General features: G+C 36.5%; 1 protein-coding gene across 1 annotated transcript in view; it reads right to left on the bottom strand.

Moving 5' to 3' along the window:
- The window catches only part of LOC143239083 (aquaporin AQPAe.a-like), a 76400-nt gene that overhangs the window by 8197 nt on the left and 43338 nt on the right, over positions 1 to 24865 (bottom strand). The window contains exons 2-4 of the mRNA XM_076479886.1: positions 20900 to 21104; positions 8258 to 8338; positions 2306 to 2423 (exon numbers count right to left, since the gene is read on the bottom strand). Coding sequence (XP_076336001.1) covers positions 2306 to 2423; positions 8258 to 8338; positions 20900 to 21104 — 404 coding nt within the window. The remainder of the gene's footprint in view (positions 1 to 2305; positions 2424 to 8257; positions 8339 to 20899; positions 21105 to 24865) is intronic.

The raw sequence follows: 24865 nt of genomic DNA, 5'->3' as shown, positions 1-24865 counted from the left end.
TTGGCATACCAAACATGCTCGCCCTTTACGCCTTGCGGGCGTTATAATGTTACGATCAATCCCACTATTCTCAGAACGGTTGGTATGGGTATTAACACTTTTACTGATAAGGAGAGAACAACGTTTAGACCTTCCTAGGTCACCTTCAGGTTAAGAAAAGAAAGGTCGAAACGTTGTTCTGTCCTTATCAGTAAAAGTGTTAATACCCACACCAACCGTTCTGAGATATATTTTTATTTCAAGTGGGTTTCTCGTCATCAAGAATCTCACTATTCGTTGGTAAAGAATATCCCAAGAGTTGGCAGTGGGTGGTGATGACTGATTGCCTTCCCTCTAGACTTACATTGCTAAATTAGGGACGGCTAGCTTTGCGCAAAAGTAAAAAACTAACAAATAAACTGACAAGAGTTAGCTGTAGGTGGTGTTAATTGGGTGCCTTCCCCCCAGCTCATTACATCTAAATTAGGAATGGTTAACGCACGAACGGAATACTAATAAGTATTTCGGTTTGAAGACTTCCGAAAAAAACTTCGGAAGTTAACCAAGAGATTTCGGAAATAACTTCCTTTGAGCTCCACTCGAGGTTAAGATAGGGGTAAGATTTTTCTTGTGAAATTATAGTTTAATTAAATCATTGGAATGTTTTTTTCAGGGGTGGGGACTCGAAACTGCAATCCAGATAAACGGACGAACTAGGACTTATGGTCCTTCAGGGCAGTGGGGATCTAAACAACCTATGCCGTACAATTTAATCTGGCGGGAGGATATTCTTAGAAAATCCACTCACTGGTAAGGCGCCAATTCTTTAGTACTGCACGATTAACATGAAGATATTATAGACATTTGGTATGACAGTGGGGAGGCAAGAGTGATAAGCGTGACTGTAGGTTAATTAATGTGGCATGGAGTTTTTCAGGTGGCGGACTCTTCTTGGAAAAGAACTCTGGCTGAGAATAAATCTAATCGGAGTTGGATCCTTGTCGTTACTGGGGGATGGGTGACGAAAAACTAAGTGACTGTGAGGGCATCTCGTGAGGGTATAGAAGAATCGGTAAAAGTGTCGACTAGAGAGACGTTTCACGAGGTTTGACGGCGAACGTTCGGCAGGCGGATCTGCTTTAAAGGACGAGAATGGTTGTAAACAATTCAGGATAAAGGTTTACTCTAATTTATCTGTAGTTTATGGTTGGAAGTGGTCTTGATGGCGGCTAGGCCTGGACTGCTTTTAAATTTTTATTTGCTATTGTTTGGAATGAGTCGTCTTATTCTTTGACTTCGATTTTAAGCGCTATTTGAGTCTCTTCGACCTTTACTGTTGTTTGTTTTTCAAACAATAGATTTGGGTATCCTGGTTGGCGGCGGGTGTTGTGCGGAATGGCGGCGCAGAGAGAAAATGGAAATTGTTGATTAGGACTGGGAACGGGCTATCGGTACGGTTTTTCTGCCTTGAAATGGTAAGAGTCAAGGAAACGGCCGTGTGAAAGTTAGTTTGTTTGTTTAAATGTGCGCAAAGCTACACGAGGGCTAACTGCGCTAGCCGTCTCTAACATAGCAGTGTAAGACTAGAGGGAAGGCAACTAGTTATCACCACCCACCGCCAACTCTTGGGCTACTCTTTATTAACAAAGAGTGGGATTGATCGTAGCGTTATAACCTCACCACGGCTAAAAGGGGCGAGCTTGTTTGATGTGACGGGAATTCGAAACCGCGACTCTCATATTACGAGTCGAGTGCTTCCTAAGCACCTGGCCATGCCGGGCCTCCGTGTTAAAGTCTGCTGTCCGTTTAGATGTTATTACCAAAATGCGAAGGCGACCCGACCCTTGTTTTCTCGATGTTATTAAGTGGACCGGGTGGATATTTGAATGTGTGGTTATTTCAATAGCTTGGTGGATGTCGTCGGTAGTGAAATATTGGTAATCGTTTTCTAAAGATACCACCTGCCAGGTTAGGGTGGGTTTGAGCACTTTTGATAAGTAAAAGTATCTGAGGTCGTCCAAAGTCTTGTGCTGAAGGAGAATATACCCCCTTTACGTAGTCGACGATTTAACTTGGGGGGTCTGTACCTTCGGAAAGAGTTTGGTGCATCGCGCAAGTAGTCTTTGAGTTAGTTTTGCGCGAAATCCAGTAAACAAAATGTACCGAATGTGATGCAAAACCAGACCTTGTCTACAGAAAAAAAACAGCAACAAAAATGTTAAGAGTTCTTCTTAATCTTTGGTTTCTTTTTTTATATCCAAGAGCCAGCGCACTTCTTAAAACAGATAGTGAAAATATTTTCTTTAATGATATATATTGTTTTTACCTTTGTCGACTTCGTCCAAGGCTTCTTTCAATGTTTTGGCAGCTTTCTTGGTGTCAAAAATATATTCATAAATTAAACCAGCTACCATAGCTCCCGCCAGGGGGCCGAACCAGTACACCTGCACATGAAAAAAAGAAGAGGATTCCTGAATAAAACTTTATTAAAGTATTAATAGTAATAATTACTTAGCCAAAGTATATTTTAAGACATAATATTTAATAACACATTTCATTAAAATAATTTGACAAACAAGTAATACAGTTTTAAAAACATTTATCCCTAATTCTGATGTGTTGTGACATAGTTATTTAAGGCCACATCTTTATAAATATATCTATCATATTCCAGCTGGTCCGAAGAGCCACTCTATTGAGCAAAAGGCCTTATTGGTACTGGATACAGCTTGTTTGTTTTTTAAAGTTCGCGTGAAGCTACACAAGGGCAATCTTGGCTAGCCGTCCCCAATTTAGGAAGGAAGCTAGTCATCACCGCCAACTCTTGGGCTACTCTTTTACCAACGAACAGTGGGATTGACTGTAAAGTTATAACACCCACACGGTTGAAAGGGCGAGCACGTTTGGTGCGACGGGGATTCGAACCCGCGACCATCAGATTGGGAGTCGAGTGCCTTAACCATCTGGCCAGCCGATATGGTATCGGTGGCGATCATTATATGTGATTATTTTAACTAGCGTTTCTGGAAGGATTACGTCCCCTCTTCAAAACGAATTCAGTGCTACAATCCAACCTCTATTAGAACTCTGGCCATCGGATTCACGTTCGGTGAAGGGAGCTTATTTCCAGATAGTTTTTTTCTTTGTTGTATAAAGGTTCTGCAAAGAATTTTGTCATCTATAAACAACCACATATCATATTTAGGCAATGAGCGGATTACTTCGCTGTCGGGTTGGGCGTGGCCTTCTAGTTAGTATGTTTTAATATAAATACGAGTGCTCACAATTCTTTTGAATCCAATTGCTGCAAAAAACACTCTTCTTACTTCTGGGGTCGTGGGTGCATTATAAGAATAAAGGTAAGATCCCAGTGTTCAATTAGAGTATCTCATGATTTGACAGTGGATGGTATTGTCCAGCTGTTTCTCTATGGTCTTCTGTTCAACATTAGGGACGGATATCTCTCGTTTAATTTTGAGCTAATTTTCAAAATAGGCCTAGCATGGCCAGGGGATTAAGGTGCTCGACTCACATTCTAAGGTTCGCGGGTTGGAATCCTCATCCCACCAAAGATGCTTAACATTTCAGCCGTGAGGGCGTTATAAAGTAACGGTCAATCCCGCTATTCATTAGTAAAAGTGTAGCCACCAAGGGTTGAAGGCGGGTGGTGATCGCTAGCCGCCTTTCCTTTAGGAATAGCTAGCGCAGATAGTCCTCGCATAGTTTAACGCAAAAAATTCAACCACAACAAATTTCCAAACAAATAATAATTATTTGTTTTCCAATAGAAAAAATTTAGATTGTGCGAGATAAAAAAGTAGATTCGCAATTAATTACACAGAACCACTTTACACATGTTTCATACAAAAAAGTTGCCCTCTGTCGTGATTTTTCCAAGTCGTGTCTTATAATTGTTCGAAATGTGCACTGTGACGTAATTGCCTAATACATTCCTCGTTCTTGATTGGCTGTACCCTCTGCTTGGGACCAAATAAATACAGCTAGGTCTTTTGTATTATATAATGATGAATCGTATATAATATCAATTGAGTTTCGAGTCCATTTAAATACACCATACTGTTGCATTAGGTGAAACGTTATAATACTATTCGCATATCTAAATTAATTTACGTTACTATATGATGAATTCAATAGGAGTCAAAAATCCATAGAAATGTTCATTGTCGATATCACAACGCAATACCACTCTAGAAGCAACTCATTTACACACAATTTTGCAGTGTTAATAATATCCAAACGAATTACGGCAACAAAAGAAAAACAGACCATTATTGAAACACAAACATGACTTCATAGTGAGGGCGGGACTTAAGAGATGACGTAAGTGTTGTGTCACGCCTCCGTCACAATTATACGTGTGTGAATCATACCTCTTTTTTTTTCTTTGTTTCAAATTTGAGGAAGAAGATAAATTTCGTACAGCGACATATTGTCTCTTTTAGCTAGACATCGCATAATGTTTTTTTCCCTGTTAAAAAAAAACACGTCAATAACGCAGACATAACATAAGTTATGGTGAATAACATCTGTCTGCCTCAACGCACCATGACATTTATCTAAAATCAAAATTGAAAGTGAAGTTTCTTATGAGAAGTACCACACCAAAAGTAAGTTAAACTTAAGCCAATGCACGTCTAGCCTAAAAATGGTATATTCACAAATATTTTATAGACACATTTGTTCTGTTTACGAGAATACCTCGTTAAAAGTTTTACTGACTCGGTGAAGCGGAGAGCGGACCGCATGGTCCACGTTTCTAGTCCTGATTTCTCCAAGCACGTTCCTTGGCTGTGGTTTCGGTAGATAGTAGATAGGGACAGTGGGAATCTCGTTAATCCATTCATTAATTATAATCATACAAATTAATTTGTATTAATTTTAAAATTAATGGAAAAAGTACAAGACAATAGCCATTAAAATAACGCTTGGAATTATTCGATGTGTTGTGTATAAGTGACGGATATCTGTATATTCGTTAACAAAATGGCAAGTTATATTTTAATATAATTGATAGCAGGAAAATACTTTATAAAAGCATATGAATGATGCCATGATTAATATATTTATCCAACAAACTACTACAACATTACAGGTTTTAACTACGTTCATATGAATAATATTGTGATTAATATAGCCGTTCAATAAACTATTAGAACATTACAGGCTTTAAGAACGTTCATTGTCCACCGCTGGTACAACGGTAAGTCTATGAATATACAACGCTCAAAACAGGGGTTCGATTCCCTGCAATAAACTCTGCAGATAACGCTATAAGAAAACAAATAAACACAAACGTCCATAAAGAAGAGTTAGAGGAGTGTCAACTGTGTATTGATTCTATGAATGTTATACCGTTCAGCTAATTACAATTTTTAAAATGCGATTTGTAACTGTTTTTATAGATTAAAGTGTATTCGATTGTGCAGGTTCTACAATCTCTAGATCCTGAACCTGACGATGATCGAAAAAGGTCGAAACGTTGTTCGTTCTTCTATGTAAAATATTTTCTCAACCCAAACGAGCCGTTTTTGCATATAAATCTCTAGATCCTTTCTGCCTGCTCAGTAATTTCGTTAAATAAATAACAAGCGTTGGTTCACCTAATGGAGCCCTTAACGATAAAGTTCACATGTGGTTTCCTGAAAGTATTCGATCATTTGTTATTTACCAAGAATAAAATTTGAACAGAACAGAACTAAGAATATAGAGCAGTGGCGCCGCCACTGATACAGAGAAGTAAAAATGTAAACCAAGCAATACTTAATTGAGATAACAAAATACACGTAAATATGTTCTGGAATTATAGAAGTGTGACAGTCATTCTCCATACAATATATTATTAATAGATTATAATTAATTCTTAGAAAAGTACGTTCATAAAACATTTACTTAGATATAATTTTGAGAAGAAAAATGTATGATTATTTTGCATCATATGTCAATCATTCAGCTTGTTTGATATAAATTTCGAGATGACTGCTCTATTTTCATGTATCTTTACTAAATAATTATCTTTTTCATCTCGAGGAAATTCTAGGCACCTATTGACTGTTTTTTTTTAAGCCAGTTACACAAATAATAATTTTAACTTCAAAAAATCAAGATAAAAGCAGTGAGACAAAGAAAGAAAATTCATTTTGGATTCCTGTTTTGTTTTATGAAATTTTGCAATTCTGAATGTGATTTGTACAAACTAAAGTGATATGCCTTTACAAACACAGCAGTATACGATTAACAAAGTGAGAACCATGTGGTCATGCTACGCAACTGGCAAACGTTTTAATGTCCCAATATACCTAATCTCTAATCTAATATACAAAAGAGAGACAAACAGAGCTTATATTAATATCAACATTTTGAAATAGCACGCCCTGACAGTCATTGTATGACATAGGATACAACCATGGCCTTAGTTCAGAATTTCGTCTTTCAATAGATTTTGTTTTATCTTCTAGCCAGTTGTGAGAGTTACAGAAATTCTATTTTTATTAGTGTAAACTATACTTACCGACGTCAAAGAATCATTAATATATAAATCGCTTAACCAATATGTGGCAGGTGTCATCACCATCTGGAAGAAGAAAGAGAAACTCGAAACGTAGATAGATCGAAAGACAAGTAATGTCTAAAAACCAGATGGCCCATAGTTTCATCGTTGCAGGTTTGGGAAATTACAGAAAGTTCTTACGATGACACTGGAGTTTGGTTGGTTAAAAAGAGCAGGTGGTACAAAGAAAAATTTCAGAGAGGATAAGAACATTCAGATAAAACAGTGAAGTTGATGATGACAAGATATCTCAATATTTGAACTTTCTGAGAGGCAGAGAATGTTAATGCAGCATTCAAACAACGTAACGCTTATTCGACAGCAATCGGGTTCTTTGTTTATTTTTTATCACCATTATTTTAAACGGTGAGATACAACTTGTTTTCTACGAGATTATTTCGAAGTTAGGAATAAAGTGTATGTATAAAAAAAAATAAAAAATTCTAGAACTTATTTTTAGTTAAAAATAAGGTCATTTAAGAACTTGGCTCTACTTTAGGCGGATGTACACCTTAAGCCGCATATAAAAGTACAACAATCACAGTAAACTATCACTTTACTGATGTTGTGTTAATTAGTGTCTCTACCATATTGGAGTCAGGAGATAGTACCTTATTTTCATTATTTATTTATTATTTCTCATTTTTTTATGTTTATCTTTTTCTTATTTTAACTTGGGAGAGCAGTCACCTTCTCACAACTGTTTACAGACAGTGAAGGGTGATATAGATTGTGGGCTTGAGCACCGACATCTCGCTCTCCTAATTTCTAATTTTCTTATGTGTGACTAGCGAATTGGAGGTTAAGACTGATATACGGTGTATCCCCACTGCAATGTGGGTCCTATTTCTCATTCACCTCCAAAGCCTAGGATTCATTTTTAAAAAATATCCAGCGTATATTATTTCATGTTAATGTGTTTTGGTTTATGGCTTGAAAAGTTTATGGTTGTAATATATATGAGTGTGTGTGTGTGTGTGTGTGTAAAAAATCCAGATTTGCAAGAAAAAAACGCTAAGATTTGAAGCGTATTTCTCCTTTTAATTATCTACTGCAACCTTACGTTGCTCTGTAAAAACAACAAAAAATATGCCTGATAATTAGTAATTTAAATCTAAAGTTTCAGGTTACAAAAACCATAGAATTGATATAAAGTTGTTTAGGTCATGGAAACAAAATGACATAGGTGGCATTTTAAATTTATTTAGTATCAAATACTCATTACTGAGCCTATAATTTGAACCACACCTTGCCCTTATTAAGAGCCTTTCCCCAAGAGGAAACACGGACCGTGGTTTAACTTCCGGAACATCGTTAATTATTTGAATTTAATTCATCAAAAAATCGTTACAAGACATTTTAAACTTTTATAAATCTGTCTACGATATTAACCATTAATAATCTTGACAAGAGACGAGGAAATAAATTACGTTTTTCTATCTTGAATTACAACCATTCTATTCGATTGCTCTGTGTAATTTGAGTTCTAATTAAATTACAATTTCAGTACGGCGCCACCTACCAAACGATGAACCTAAGAGGTATTGTTGTTCAATACGTCTTTTGCTACTGCTACAAAAGAAAGAAAAGTTCCTAGAATTCGCGAGTTTTACAACTTGTCGTAGCTCCAAAATGGATGTTTCAAATACGATATAAAATGTTAGCCAACAATTGACTGCTTGCAATAAAAGAGGTGTAAAAAACACCTACCCAGTAATGCGGCCATTTGTTCATCACGAAAGCTGGGCCTAACGATCGAGCCGGGTTTAGCGCTGCTCCAGTGGCTGGTATCTATAACAAGGAAAGGAAAAAAAATCAAATGTTAGTGTCAAAACAAAAGATAACAGAAAATTTCGAATCTGATAGATTTCTGAAACTTTCACAAGGAAGGCATCAGAAGTTAGGAACATTCACCATTACACACCACAAATTTCAATTGTACCTCGCGGCCTTAATACAGATCAAGTTAAAAATTTGCAAGAACATTGTAATAGTTATGAAAGGAAAGTATATCTGAAATATAATAAAATAAATTACAAAACCGTTAGACGATCATAAAACAGTCAGAATTACAAATTTGTCAAATGTTATACATAGCTGACATTAAATATGCTGTTTAACTATGAATGTCTTGAAACGTTTCGTCATTCTTTTAAAATTCACTATATGCCAACAAATAATAGTTCCCGTTCCTCTTTCAGAGGCCAATTCACGTCAACAAAAATGTCTAGTATACTTCAATCAGCAATCAACACACACACAAACAGACAATATTCCTGCACTTCTGTCAGGTGTCAACGCACAGTATCTCCAGTACTTCTGTATGAGTCAATGCAGGCTAACTACCAATATCTCCGGTAGATCTGTCAGGAATCAACCCACTATGTCCCCTGAACTTCTGTCAGGAGTTAACGGACGCCGACGAATAGCATCTGTACAGCAGTCAATTAAGACTAATGAACAATATCTATGTTGTTGTTTTTTTATTAAGGGTCAACTCACGTCAACTAACAATATATATCCATCACTTCCTTTAGGGATCAACAACTAACAACCTATCCATTACTTCTGTCAAGAGTCAATGTACGTCAACTAGCAATATACCCATCACTTCTGTCAGGAGTCAACACACATCAACAAACATCGCTTCTCACAATTATGTAATAATTTGCACCAGAATAAATGCTACAACTCTGCAGTGTTAATTACAATTAATATTAAATCGTTTTGGTGACAAGTATCACCTTCTATAGTCACTTTATTGTTTGTGGACAGTATAAACCAAGTAGATAAATAGTTTATCTCCGGTTTTCTAGAATAATGCAATTGTAGTTAATTGGAAAGCATACCACCAACAACAGCAATCAGGTTCCATAGCCTCGCTCTGCCGCTCCTTCTCGAGAATGGGTAACGTCAAATTTCACCATCGAAAACTCAGAAAATCTTTCTCAGATCCAGAATGATCACAGATCCAGATCATTTTTGTAGTATGATAAAGAGTCCTAACTATAATATACCCATGAATTTTGGTACACAACCAGTGACACTTTACAGAGTCATTAATCAAAAACCGTGGAAATGCCGTGTGTTCCCATTATAAACAATGCCTCAAAGTGATCAAGAACCGGATTTGGATCCGGACCAAATTTGGAGAGGCGATGGTAAATACAGCAGTAAATACACTTGTTGTACAGTGTCTTGTTAAACTTGAATGTATTTTATATGGGGTTAAACTTCTGTTCATTGTTAGGGTGACGTTTCCAGAAGAAATATTACAATTATAACAATGGTATTGGAACTGTCTAATCTTTTGGTTCAAACTAAAATTTAGATGAACTGTTAGTAGACTTTCTGTAGGTTGCCCTAATATTCTGAAAATTTTCTGTTCTTCATATTTTTATTCTCCAAGAAAAATTCTCAAATTCTAAAGGCAAAAGGTCTTTTACACCTGAATTTATAACGAACGTGATGCATCGATAGCTTGATTTTCGATACGTCGTCTTGACAATTTAATATCGTTAAATGTGTTGAGACCAGGTGGTCAGGGCGCTCAACTCGTAATCTGAGGGTTGCGTGTTCGAATCCTCCTCACACCAAAACATGCTCGCTCTTTCATACGTGGGACATTATAAATGATGGTCAATCCCACTATTCTTTGGTAAAAGAGTAGCCCAGTAGTTGGTGTTGGATGGTGGTGACTAGTTTCTTTCCCTCTAATCTTACACTGTACAGTTAAGGACGGATAACGCAGATAGTCCTCATGTATCTTTGCGCGAAATTCCAAACAAACAAACAAACAAATAAAATCGACACTTTGGGGTCGTGGGTGCACTACAACAGTAACATTCAAATATCATTATTCGATGAGAAAAGAGTAGCCCCAGAGCGACCTTAGATACTTTTGAATAGATGCTTTCCTTCTAGTTAAACTTAGGGACAGCTACACGTATAGGGCCAGGTGGTTAAGGTACTCGACTCGTAATCTGAGTGTGGTAGGTTCGAATCCTCGTCGCACCAAATATGGGGTGTTAATCCCACTATTCGTGGGTAAAAAGAGTAACGTAAGAGTTGGTGGCGGGTGATGATGACTAGCTGCTTTCACTAGCGCAGATAGCTCTCATGTAGCTTTACGCGAAATTAAATAGCAAACAAATCTACACGTATAAGCCAGTAATTTCGGTAATAAAGAAACAGAATTAGATTTAAAGAGGTGTTGGATTCTATGGTAAACGGTTTTAAAATACATCTTAACTGTGATTGCGAACACATTCGACAGTTTGTTTGTTTGTATTTTAAATTTCGCGCAAAGCTACACGAGGATTAGCTGCGCTAGTCATCCCTAATTTTGCAGTGTAAGACTTGAAGGAAGGCAGCTAGTCATCGCTACCCACCACCAACTCTTGGACTACTCTTTTCCCAACAAATAGTGGATGGACCGTCACATTATAATGCCCCCGTAGCTGAAAGGGCGAGCATATTTGATGCGAAGGGGATTCGAACCTACGACCCTCAGATTACGAGTCGAACGCTTTAACCCACCAGGCCATACCAAGCCGTCACATTGAACAGATTAATTTCAATATTTTTATTTCGGATTTGATTATTTTTCTACCATTAGGAAAAAACCTTTTTTCGAAAAACAAAAACAAGTTTATAAAGTTATATTCAAGTGCTAAGTTTTGCTTTCGTGTTAACCTTTAAAAACGAGGTGAAACTAGATTAAGATAATTTCACGTGTTTATTGTCGCGAGCTTTCAAGTTACTAATCGGGCGAAAAACATATTTGAAATTAATTTGGGTATTATCAACGTCTCGTTTGCTTTTTTTTGTGTTGTTTTTTCATTTCGTATCTAAGTGTAGTTGAGAGCTAAATCAAAACGAAAAAAATCAGATAAAAATATTAGTGTCTTAAAATTTCATAGGTCTATCAGGAAATCCAATATTCTAAGTATTCATACACATCAATATTTAGTGTGTGTTTTTTTTTCTATTCGATAGTAAATACGAGCAACTTAAATAGATTTTCATGTATTCTGTGTGACTAGCCTAGCGATAAAGAACTTAAAAACTACTGCAACAAATATTTCCCACATAGTTTTCTCATGTGTGAGATAAAACACATGAAGTGTAAACATTGTAATAGCTATATTGTCACATACAGCTCTCCTGCTTCATTCTCTTCTCATTGATTGTTGCCATGGTGACGACCAACCATTTCTATTAAGCTGTTCTGGATACCGTACGCAATACATGTACTGAACCTTATAGCAAAGTTACAAAAACACATTTTAACTCCATTTTAAAATACACAATTTATTGTTCTTTCTCTCTTCTCTCTCTCTCTTTGTGAATTTTGACTGATATTCATAAGGGCCCGCCACGGCCAGGTGCTTAGGGTGCTCTACTAGTAATCTAAGGGCAGCAGTAATTATTTAAAAAAATAATATTAGAACTGAAATGGTATAAAAATACTGCGTAAATAGCAACGAATTAATGGACGAATACAATTATAAGTGTTGATATAGTAATATTAAGCTTGCATCAAAGAATTAGGTTTACAAATAACACAAAGGAAGCGACATGGCGACTTTCATATACATCAAATTTCATACGACTTATAAAACTACACGTATTCACTCCGGTCATCTTTTGTTTTTATTTTAACAGCAAAACTGTACGACGGACTATCTGCGGTGTGCCTAGAGGAGGGATCGGACCTAGAATTGTAGCGCTATTACCCCTCAAGTTCATTACTGAACCATCAGGGGTGGTTGGCTCCCTACTAATGACACAAAATTTTCAATCTGTTGAAGCTACTGTGTGCGTACAGCAGGAATCGAATCTCGAATTTTAGCGCTAAGAACCTTTGAGTTTACTGCTGAGCCACCAGGGACGAGATACCCTCTGACGAAAAAACAAACATTAACTTGCAAACCTGATATTGTTTCCCGCTGGTTACGGCGGAAAGTCTACGGATTTGCAACGCTAAATTCAGGGGTTCGATTCCCCTTGGTGGACTCAGCAGATAGCCCGATGTAGGTTTGCTATAATAAAAACACAAACGCACATTGTTAACGAATTAACAAGTGGATAGAAACATAAATTGGCCAGGTGGGTTAAGGCGTTTGACTCCTAATCTGAGGGGCGCGGGTTCAAAGCCCCGTCGTACCAAACGTATATCCCGAAATTTACATTTAAAGTTTTATTGACCCCATTCCTTCTCCTCGTGTTTCAGCAATAAGTCTGAAGGCTTATGACGCTAAAAACCGGGTTTAGATACCCGTGGCAGCCACAGCACATTGTGTAGCTTTGCGCTTAACGACAAACATTTTGGTGTTTTTTTTTTTTTATTTATTAAAGCTATAGTTGTTTCTACTGAAACTGACTAGTTTGACGTTTCTACCACAAACAAATAAGATGTTGAGTGTAGATCAAGTTTGGTAAAATGTGCTTGTGTACCCATCGCACCAAACATGCTCGCCCTTTCAGCCGTGGAGGCGTTATAAGATTTCGGTCAATCCCACTGTTCGTTGGTAAAAGAGTAGCCCAAGAGTTGGCGGTGAGTGCTGATGACTAAGTGCCTTTCCTCTAGTCTTACACTGCTAAATTAGGGACGGCTTGCGCAGATAGCCCTCGTGTAGCTTTGCGCGAAATTAAAAAAAAAAAAACGTAAGTTACTAGCACGCCCTCTACAGGATTAGTAATGAAATACTGCGTAAGATAAAGTAGATATAGTAAATAGAACACTGAACTGCTTTTACGTCAGAGAATGCAACGATATTTGTAAAATATTTCTAAGTTTTATAATAAATTAGACTTGTCCACAAATGTTTCGATACAACCCATCTATCGTACAAAAATTTTTTTAAACCCTTTTAAAGAATTTCAAGACGTAAAAAACCTTTTTTTTCTCTATTGATTTCCAACTATCCTTATAATAAAGAAACTAACGTATTGAGCTAATATACGATTTTATATAAATTCATCGAATACATGAGGTTCAAACGTATATATATATATATATATTCCATTACTTTGTTATTTTTACCGAAATCTCAATTTACTAGATATTATGAAGTTAATATAGTACTTTCAAGATTTTTGTGTTCAGTTTAACTTATATAATTTAAGGTTTACTTTTCCACAGAAAATATAGAAATGATTTTTTTCTCTCACTTTCTAAATGTTTAGGCCCCGAATGGCCAGGTGGTTAAGGCACTCAACTCGTAATCTGAGGGTCAGGTAACTCTCCTTCTAGGGTTCTTTCTCTTTTCTGTCTCTTTGCAGCGCTACAACCTGCTTGAGACTCACTGGACCTATTTCTCATTAAAAACTTGTCTAATGAGGTTTGTTTCTGAAGTAAGACATGGTATTGTCATTGAAAAGGTTTAGGCTGCAGGTTGCTACAGCTTTGTCAGGGTGAAATTTTTCCACAAAACTTTGTAACTCTCCCATTTTCCACACATTTCCTTGATTAGTGAACTAGGAACATCCTCCCTTCCCTTCAACTCATCTGAAGACACTTCCTCAGTTGCCTTCTGTTGCTGTTCCTTCTGAAGATCTTGGTGAGCTCAGTGTTGTTGTCTTCCACCAACTTCTCCACATCATCACCACTCACATTCAAGCCCATACACTTGCTTAGTGAGATAATATCCTCGACAACAGGCTCAGCCTCAAAGCCTTCAAAGTCTCTATCTGCTATTGAGTCTGGCCACAATTTCTTCCAGGCTGAGTTCATGGTCCTCAAAAACACTTCCTCCAGGCTTTGTCTATGATCCTCAAGCAATGGAGAATATTAAAGTGATTTTTCCAGAACTCTCTGTGTCAGGGGTCACTTCAAAGCACCTTTGAAACAGTGCTTTGGTGTAGAGTTTCTTAAAGTTCGATATGACCTGCTGGTCCATGGGCTGAATGAGAGGAGTCATGTTAGGGGGCGAGAGCTTCACCATAATGAAACTGTAGTCCTCCACCAACCCGTTCTCCAAGCCTGGTGGGTGAGCAGGTGCATTGTCCATCACAAGAAGGGCCTTGAGTGGCAACTGTTTTTCAGTGAGGTAATTCTTTACACTTGGGGCAAACATTTCATGGATCCACTCCATAAAAAATTACCTGGTTACCCATGCTTTACTGTTAGCCCTCCACATGACATTTAGTTTACTTTTCAGGACATTATTTTTCTTAAAAAACCCTCTGATTCTCAGAATGGTACACAAGTAAAGGCTTAAGTTTTAAGTCCCCACTTGCATTACTACATAACAATAGAGTTAGCCTGTCCTTCATTGCCTTGTGTCCTAGCAGTGACTTCTCCTCCCTTGTGATGTAGGTCCTCTTTGGCATTTTCTTCCAAAAGAGGCCTGTCTCATCACAGTTGAACACTTGTTGGGGAATAAAACCCTTAGCTTCTACATAGTCCTAAAATTCCCTAACAAATTTATCAGAAGCGTATTTGTTAGAACTGGCACCTTCCCCGTGTCTCTACACACTATGTGTGCCATTTTTCTTCCTAAATTTTTCAAACGACCCCTACTAGCCATAAAGGCATCACTTGTATCAGCACTCGTTCCAGAGATGTTTTTCAGGAGGTCAGCATGCAACTGCTTTGCTTTCTCACAAATGATGGCCTCAGAAATGCTATCACCAGCTAACTGTTTTTCGTTTACTCAAATCAACAACAGTTTTTCTACCTCTTCCATTGTTTATGATTTTTGTTTCGTAGGCACTGTCTCACCTTTTGCAACATCAGCTCCTTTAATGACCTCTTTATTTTTCAGTGTGGTGCAGACTGTAGACTTCGCCATACCAAACTGTGTAGCAAGGTGGTCAGACACGTGAACACCACTCTCATACTTCGCTATGAGATCTTTTTTCACCTCTATTGTGGCTCAAACAACTCTTTTTTTTGGTTTGCTGCTTTCATTATTCTTCTTTGACCCCATGGTGGCTTATTTAATCAGAATATTTAGAAAAACCACAAAAAGAAAAACGAGAACGTTCACAGCAGATTTTAGCGGGGTTGTGGACTGAGCGACAGATGCGGGTAAAATGTTTTGGGCAAGCTTGGCGTGGGTCGAAAATGGTCGAAGGGGCCACGACAGCTTGGTTCGGGAACCGGGTTTATGTTCGACAACCGAGACATTTTTTTCTCAAACAATATGTTCGAAAATCGAATTGTTCGAGAAGGGAGTCGTTCGAGAACCGAGGTACCACTGTATTTTATGTCCTTCACATTTATTTGTTTACAACAATCGGTATGCTTTCAAATGATATATAAATTCGAGGGCCTTACCTAAAGATATGTACTGATCTTTTAATGAATAATTAATTCCTGGAAAACGCTCAGAGATTAACAAGTAACAAGTATTACTGTCGGCAGTATAATCATATAAATCAGACAAATATCGAGAACTTACTGTTGGTTGTTTCACTGATTATAACCATATAAATCAGACAAATATCGAAAACTTTCTGTTGGTTGTTTCGCTGATTATAACCATATAAATCAGACAAATATCGAAAACTTCCTGTTGGTTGTTTCACTGATTATACCCATATAAATCAGACAAATATCGAGAACTTTCTGTTGGTTGTTTCACTGATTATAACCATATAAATCAGACAAATATCGAGAACTTACTGTTGGTTGTTTCACTGATTATAACCATATAAATCAGACAAATATCGAGAACTTTCTGTTGGTTGTTTCACTGATTATAAACATATAAATCAAACAAATATCGAGAACTTCCTGTTGGTTGTTTCACTGATTATAACCATATAAATCAGACAAATATCGAGAACTTTCTGTTGGTTGTTTTACTGATTATAACCATATAAATCAGACAAATATCGAGTACTTTCTGTTGGTTGTTTCACTCATTATAACCATATAAATCAGACAAATATCGAAAACTTCCTCTTGGTTGTTTCACTGATTATAACCATATAAATCAGACAAATATCGAGAACTTTCTGTTGGTTATTTCACTGATTATAACCATATAAATCAGACAAATATCGAGAACTTTCTGTTGGTTGTTTCACTGATTATAACCATATAAATCAGACAAATATCGAGAACTTTCTTTTGGTTGTTTCACTGATTATAACCATATAAATCAGACAAATATCGAAAACTTCCTGTTGGTTGTTTCACTGATTATAACCATATAAATCAGACAAATATCGAGAACTTTCTGTTGGTTGTTTCACTGATTATAACCATATAAATCAGACAAATATCGAGAACTTTCTGTTGGTTGTTTCACTGATTATAACCATATAAATCAGACAAATATCGAGTACTTTCTGTTGGTTGTTTCACTGATTATAACCATATAAATCAGACAAATATCGAGTACTTTCTGTTGGTTGTTTCACTTATTATAACCATATAAATCAGACAAATATCGAAAACTTCCTCTTGGTTGTTTCACTGATTATAACCATATAAATCAGACAAATATCGAGAACTTTCTGTTGGTTGTTTCACTGATTATAACCATATAAATCAGACAAATATCGAGAACTTTCTGTTGGTTGTTTCACTGATTATAACCATATAAATCAGACAAATATGGATAACTTCCTGTTGGTTGTTTCACTGATTATAACCATATAAATCAGACAAATATCTAGAACTTACTGTTGGTTGTTTCACTGATTATAAACATATAAATCAGACAAATATCGAGAACTTCCTGTTGGTTGTTTCACTGATTATAACCATATAAATCAGACAAATATCGAAAACTTCCTCTTGGTTGTTTCACTGATTATAACCATATAAATCAGACAAATATCGAGAACTTTCTGTTGGTTATTTCACTGATTATAACCATATAAATCAGACAAATATCGAAAACTTCCTGTTGGTTGTTTCACTGATTATAACCATATAAATCAGACAAATATCGAGAACTTTCTGTTGGTTGTTTCACTGATTATAACCATATAAATCAGACAAATATCGAGAACTTTCTGTTGGTTGTTTCACTGATTATAACCATATAAATCAGACAAATATCGAGAACTTTCTGTTGGTTGTTTCACTGATTATAAACATATAAATCAGACAAATATCGAGAACTTCCTGTTGGTTGTTTCACTGATTATAACCATATAAATCAGACAAATATCGAGAAGTTTCTGTTGGTTGTTTCACTGATTATAACCATATAAATCAGACAAATATCGAGAACTTTCTGTTGGTTGTTTCACTGATTATAAACATATAAATCAGACAAATATCGAGTACTTTCTGTTGGTTGTTTCACTGATTATAACCATATAAATCAGACAAATATCGAAAACTTCCTCTTGGTTGTTTCACTGATTATAACCATATAAATCAGACAAATATCGAGAACTTTCTGTTGGTTGTTTCACTGATTATAACCATATAAATCAGACAAATATCGAGAACTTACTGTTGGTTGTTTCACTGATTATAACCATATAAATCAGACAAATATCGAGAACTTTCTGTTGGTTGTTTCACTGATTATAAACATATAAATCAAACAAATATCGAGAACTTCCTGTTGGTTGTTTCACTGATTATAACCATATAAATCAGACAAATATCGAGAACTTTCTGTTGGTTGTTTTACTGATTATAACCATATAAATCAGACAAATATCGAGTACTTTCTGTTGGTTGTTTCACTGATTATAACCATATAAATCAGACAAATATCGAAAACTTCCTCTTGGTTGTTTCACTGATTATAACCATATAAATCAGACAAATATCGAGAACTTTCTGTTGGTTATTTCACTGATTATAACCATATAAATCAGACAAATATCGAGAACTTTCTGTTGGTTGTTTCACTGATTATAACCATATAAATCAGACAAATATGGAGAACTTTCTTTTGGCTGTTTCACTGATTATAACCATATAAATCAGACAAATATCGAAAACTTCCTGTTGGTTGTTTCACTGATTATAACCATATAAATCAGACAAATATCGAGAACTTTCTGTTGGTTGTTTCACTGATTATAACCATATAAATCAGACAAATATCGAGAACTTTCTGTTGGTTGTTTCACTGATTATAACCATATAAATCAGACAAATATCGAGAACTTTCTGTTGGTTGTTTCACTGATTATAACCATATAAATCAGACAAATATCGAGTACTTTCTGTTGGTTGTTTCACTTATTATAACCATATAAATCAGACAAATATCGAAAACTTCCTCTTGGTTGTTTCACTGATTATAACCATATAAATCAGACAAATATCGAGAACTTTCTGTTGGTTATTTCACTGATTATAACCATATAAATCAGACAAATATCGAGAACTTTCTGTTGGTTGTTTCACTGATTATAACCATATAAATCAGACAAATATGGATAACTTTCTGTTGGCTGTTTCACTGATTATAACCATATAAATCAGACAAATATCGAAAACTTCCTGTTGGTTGTTTCACTGATTATAACCATATAAAGCAAACAATTATCGAGAACTTTCTGTTGGTTGTTTCACTGATTATAACCATATAAATCAGACAAATATGGAGAACTTTCTGTTGGTTGTTTCACTGATTATAACCATATAAATCAAACAAATATCGAGAACTTTCTGTTGGTTGTTTCACTGATTATAACCATATAAATCAGACAAATATCGAGAAGTTTCTGTTGGCTGTTTTACTGATTATAACCATATAAATCAGACAAATATCGAAAACTTCCTGTTGGTTGTTTCACTGATTATGACCATATAAATCAGACAAATATCGAGAACTTTCTGTTGGTTGTTTCACTGATTATAACCATATAAATGAGACAAATATCGAGAACTTTCTGTTGGTTGTTTCACTGATTATAAACATGTAAATCAGACAAATATCGAGTACTTTCTGTTGGTTGTTTCACTGATTATAACCATATAAATCAGACAAATATCGAAAACTTCCTGTTGGTTGTTTCACTGATTATAACCATATAAATCAGACAAATATCGAGAACTTTCTGTTGGTTGTTTCACTGATTATAACCATATAAATCAGACAAATATCGAGAACTTACTGTTGGTTGTTTCACTGATTATAACCATATAAATCAGACAAATATCGAGAACTTTCTGTTGGTTGTTTCACTGATTATAACCATATAAATCAGACAAATATCGAAAACTTCCTCTTGGTTGTTTCACTGATTATGTTTCACTAAATTTCCCTAATTTAGCAGTGTAAGACTAGAGGGAAGGCAGCTCGTCATCACCACCCACCGCCAACTCTTAGACTACTCTTTTACCAACGAATAGTGGGATTGACCGTCATATTATAACGCCCCGACGGCTGAAGGGACGTACATGTTTGGTACGACCGGGATTCGAACCCGCGACCCTCAGATTACGAGTCGCACGCCTTAACTCACCTGGCCATGCCGGGCCATTGTGAAGCAGACATGATCAGGAACGTGTTTCAAAATGCACCAATGGCATTCTTAAGTAAAAAAAGTTTCATCCCTTGGTATTTACGGACTAGATATCACAGCGCGGACATTGTGTGTTATGTTTGAAAACACTGTGCACGTTGTACTCCCCCTCCTCCATCCCCAATAAACCACACTAAAAACAGCTGATGAAGTAATAACATCGCCATTTATCTCAGATCTCAGAACGGCTGGTCACTTTTATGGTCACGGAAACGCATAAATCACAAAATATTTTCAAGACTTCTTCGACAACTTACGGCCCGGCGCAGCCAGTTGGTTAAGGCACTCCACTCGTAATCTTAAGGCCACGGGTTCGAATCTCCGTCACACGAAACACGCTCGTCCTTTCAGCTGTGGGGGCGTTATAATGTGCAGTCAATCCCACTATTCGTTGGAAAAAGAGTAGCCCAAGAGTTGGCGGTGGGTAGTGATGACTATCTTCCTTCTCTCTAGTCTCACACTCCTGAATTAGGGACGGGTAGCACAGATAGCCCTCGAGTATCTTTGGGCGAAATTCGAAAACAAACAAAACAAACAAACACTTTTATTGATAAGCAGAGAACAACGTTTCGACCTTTCTAGGTCATCTTCAGGTTAACGTTGTTCTCTGCTTATCAATAAAAGTGTTAATACCTATACCAGCCGTTCTGAGATACATTTTTATTTCAAGTGGGTTTCTCGTCATCAAGGAATACGTGTCACATATATCTTATCATGTGATCTTATCAATGCAATGGGGATAGAACTAGATCATTCGACTACTTGCAATATAACATATTCATGCATTAATGCCATCTATTGGTGTAATTAGTAACAGTTGTCTCTGAACGAAAACCTCAATAATTACCGTTTAACTGACATGGTGGCCTGAAATTTCAGTCATTGACTTACCCCGGGCAATGATGTGGCCAAGTAGCCAATGCCCACAGCCAGTGCATCACTTCCTAGAGATCTTCTGTTGGGATCGAGGGTAGCAAACACCGTGAAGACAACCACAAACGTTAAGACAAACTCAATCCCAAAAGCCTGCCAAGGTCCCAGATCAGGGTGTACCAGGGTGCTCCCCAGCGTTCCCTGGTGTCCAGGAATTGTTACTCTGCAAGACATAAAATACAACTAAATAAATCTGTAGTAAAAGCATTCCTATAAGCAATAACCTCTACTTTATCCAATGTTTTAAATGTAATTTAATATAAGCAAACAGAAATTCATTATAAAATGCTTTTTTTTTTTTTTTTACTTTTTGGTCTTAATTTCCTGAAGCCTCATAACAGCAACTCGTCGTGAAATATACTGGTTGCATTTTTATCTCCAACTTTAGGTCTAGGAGCAGTTTATCCATACAACATTTCATGGCAAAAACTGCCATGATTTATCCCACAACCAATTCGTCTTAGTATGTGCCTTTTAGCACCAATTCGTCCTAGTTTATCTTAATATCAGTTTGTCCTAGTTTATTTTAATACCAAGGAGAAGCTTGTTCTACAACAAATTGATAACAATTTGTTCTAATGTTTCTATAGTAGTTTGTTATAATGCCTTCCAACAGAAGCTTGCCACTTGTCCCCTAGCAACAGATTGTTCTAGTGTCTCCTGACAACAGTTAATTTTAGTACTTGCTAGCAGTAGTTCGTCGTATGTCTCCTAGCAACAGTTTGTTCTGGTCTCGTGGCAGCAGTTTCTTTCACTGATTCCTGGCAGTAAGTCGTTACAGAACCTATGAGCTTATAGGTTGAAATCAAGAGTGGTAAAATCCACCAGTCTTCCTCTCTTCACCCCTTTATTACATAACATGAATAAAAGAAAATATTTTAAGACTCATTTCAAAGAGTATTCATTTTAATTTATTAAACAAATTATTGCAGGGTTTCATTTTTTCCTTTAAATGCGTGTGTTCTTGTATATGGTACACACTCATATGTTTTATACACAATCTAACCTGAAGGTGACTTGACTGACCTTTGTTAACAGTCAGAACTTCTAGTTAAAATTTAAGTTTGTTTGTTTGTTTTTATTAGTTTTCTTTAACGTGAAAAGTTATTGAAACTAAATAGAATAGTACCATAGTTGTGGAAGTAGTTTTGTCTGGTTTTTGTCCAGCGCAAGGCTACACAAAGGGCTGTCTATGTTCCGCCCATCACGGGTATCAAAACCAGAATTTAGGCATCCAGGCTCGCCAAAGAGTCTCTGGCATTGTGGAAGTAATTTGTAACCCCATTTAAAATAAATAGCTATTAAAATGTAAGAGTTTATGTGTGTGTTCTCTTATAACAAAGTCACATCGGGCTATCTGGTGTGTCCGCCGAGGGGTATCGAACCCCTAATTTTGTTGTTGTAAATTCGAAGACTACCGAGATATTAAATAGAAAGAAGAGAAAATAACAATAGCTGTATTTTTAGCACAGAATTTATTACTTCTAATATATCTATGGCACACACCTTTAACTGGATGTTAATTTTCCTTCGCTGCGTAAACTGTAAATTTGAAAACATTACATTTAGCTCGTACATGTGTGTGTGAGCGCGAGTATACCTCTCACCAAATCACTTCTTCCTAAATAACTAAACAAATCGATCAAAAAATTTATTCTTGGCTTAGTTACCAGATATTCAAAATTTTCAACGACAGGAGAGACGAAACTTAGAAAATGTGTTTTTCATAAAACTCGTTTGACGACTGTCGTCGTGTAACATGTGTTCAGAAAATGGTTCCTACTTCGTAAAAGTTCGTAATAAAATATAAATATAATTTACAAAGTTGCCACTGGCTAAACAGAACTTGCATTTTTCTTGATGTTCTATTTAGTTATTCCAATGCCAAAAAGTAAACAGTGTTGTTATAATTCTGCTGATCCCTGACGACGAGAAACCCACTTGAAACAAAAATGTATCTCAGAACGGTTGGTATTAGTATTAACACTGTTATTGATAAGCAGAGAACAACATTCTGCTGATCGCTGTTACACAATCTGACCTCCCCCCATCCAGTGGCACAGCGGTATGTGTGCGTATTCACGCTGCTAGAAACCGGGTTTCGATACCTGTGGTGGGCAGAGCACAGATAGCCCATTGTGTAGCTTTGGGCTTACTTTTAAACAAACAAAACAGTTATTTACACTTCAAGATTATGAAAGGAAATATTAGATGATAAATGGTTTGAATTTCGCGCAAAACTACACAAGAGCTATCTGCGCTAGCCGTCTCTAATTTAGCAGTGTAAGACTAGAGGGAAGGCAGCTGGTCGTCACCACCCACCGCCAACTCTTGGGCTACTCTTTTCCCAATGAATAGTTGGATTGACCGTCACATTATAACGCCCCTACTGCTGAAAGGGCGAGCATGTTTGGCGTGACGAGGATTCGAATCCGCGACCCTCAGATTACGAGTCGAGTGCCTTAACTACCTGGCCATGCCGGACCTGGTTGGTAAATGAGAAAGATCGCAATTAGTATAAAATTTGTACATTGTGCTATATTAACACAAATCTGCTACATCATATATACATGTACGTATATAAACTTGTGAAAACTAGATTATAGTATTCGAAGACTTGCATCTCCTAGTATTGAATCCCGAGTTCACGTAGGTGACAAAAAACAGGCATACTTACTAAAAATGCATATGTCACATAGTAGCTGATACGATACGTATCTAAATACAGAGGTTTACTAACGTTTTGTTACACAGTTTCGTCTGTAATTTATTATCTATATTACTAACATTTTCATATTTATGTACTCCACACATTACAGAGGTTGTTTTTTTTAATTCTCAGGTTTTATAAACTAAGTGGTAGCTAGCAAAAGAAATGTGTGTGTGTGTGTGTGTGTGTGTGTGTGTTTTCTTATAGCAAAGCCACATCGGGCTGAGTCCACCGAGGGAACGCGAACCCCTGATTTTAGTTTTGTAAATCCGTAGATTTACCGGTGTACCAGCGGGGGACGTCAAAAAAAGTAAAACAAAAAGTTAATATTAGCCTATATATTTTGTTATTGTTAACTTGTTATGTCACGTTACATGTAACGTTTTTAACAAAAGAAATGAATACAACATGCGGTACTTAATATCATCTTTGTTTATTGGACTGTTATTTTTAGTAAAATATTTTATTGGAAATTCGGATTCATTTCTGTACAAAAGTCTTGTAATATTTACTGACAGCTTACAAAATTTTATAAAGCTACGTAAATAGTATCGGACCGCGTAACATTACGGTCGTATCATGGCTTTACAATACGTTGTCGCTATGCCTTTCATACCAAGGATTATCATCTAACTATTACTTGTAAAGCAATTTTAAACAACTTAGGTAACACAGGGTTTCTAACGTATACAGCCGTATCTTGAAGGATTCGAAATACCAGTTATCAGTTGCGCTATTTCATTATCATTTCTGTTGTTATCAACGCAAGTTTTTAAGCATCAAGGATTCTTAGCTATTCAGTAACAACTGCTGTCTGAACTTCCTGGGAAGTCTGACGATATTATAAAGAAAAATCATATTTTTAGTTAACGAGCGAAATTTTAATCTTTCTGTTGTTATTTATAAGGTACTTTTTGTTCACTTAACTATAAGGATGCTAGGTTTTAACTAGCACTAATTTGTATGTGTTGTCCAAGAATACATCTCGAGTTCATCAAAGTGATGATAAAACTTCCAGAATCTTTTCTTTCTGGTGTTCGTCGAACCTCGTGCTGCTCAAAGACGCAACGAAGATCAAAGTCAAACGAATAAAATTCAAACGACTGAACTAAAGAAAGAATGTAACAAGTTACCTACCACACTTCAAGGTCCGTGAGAGTAGGCCCGGTGTGTCCAGGTAGTTAGGGCCCTCGACTCGTAATCTTAGGGTTGCG

The sequence above is a fragment of the Tachypleus tridentatus genome, chromosome 13 (genome assembly GCF_004210375.1).
Source record: "Tachypleus tridentatus isolate NWPU-2018 chromosome 13, ASM421037v1, whole genome shotgun sequence".
Lineage (NCBI taxonomy): Eukaryota > Metazoa > Arthropoda > Merostomata > Xiphosura > Limulidae > Tachypleus > Tachypleus tridentatus.
The sequence above is the reverse complement of the archived record's forward strand: the minus strand, read 5'-3'. Positions and strand labels throughout refer to the sequence as shown.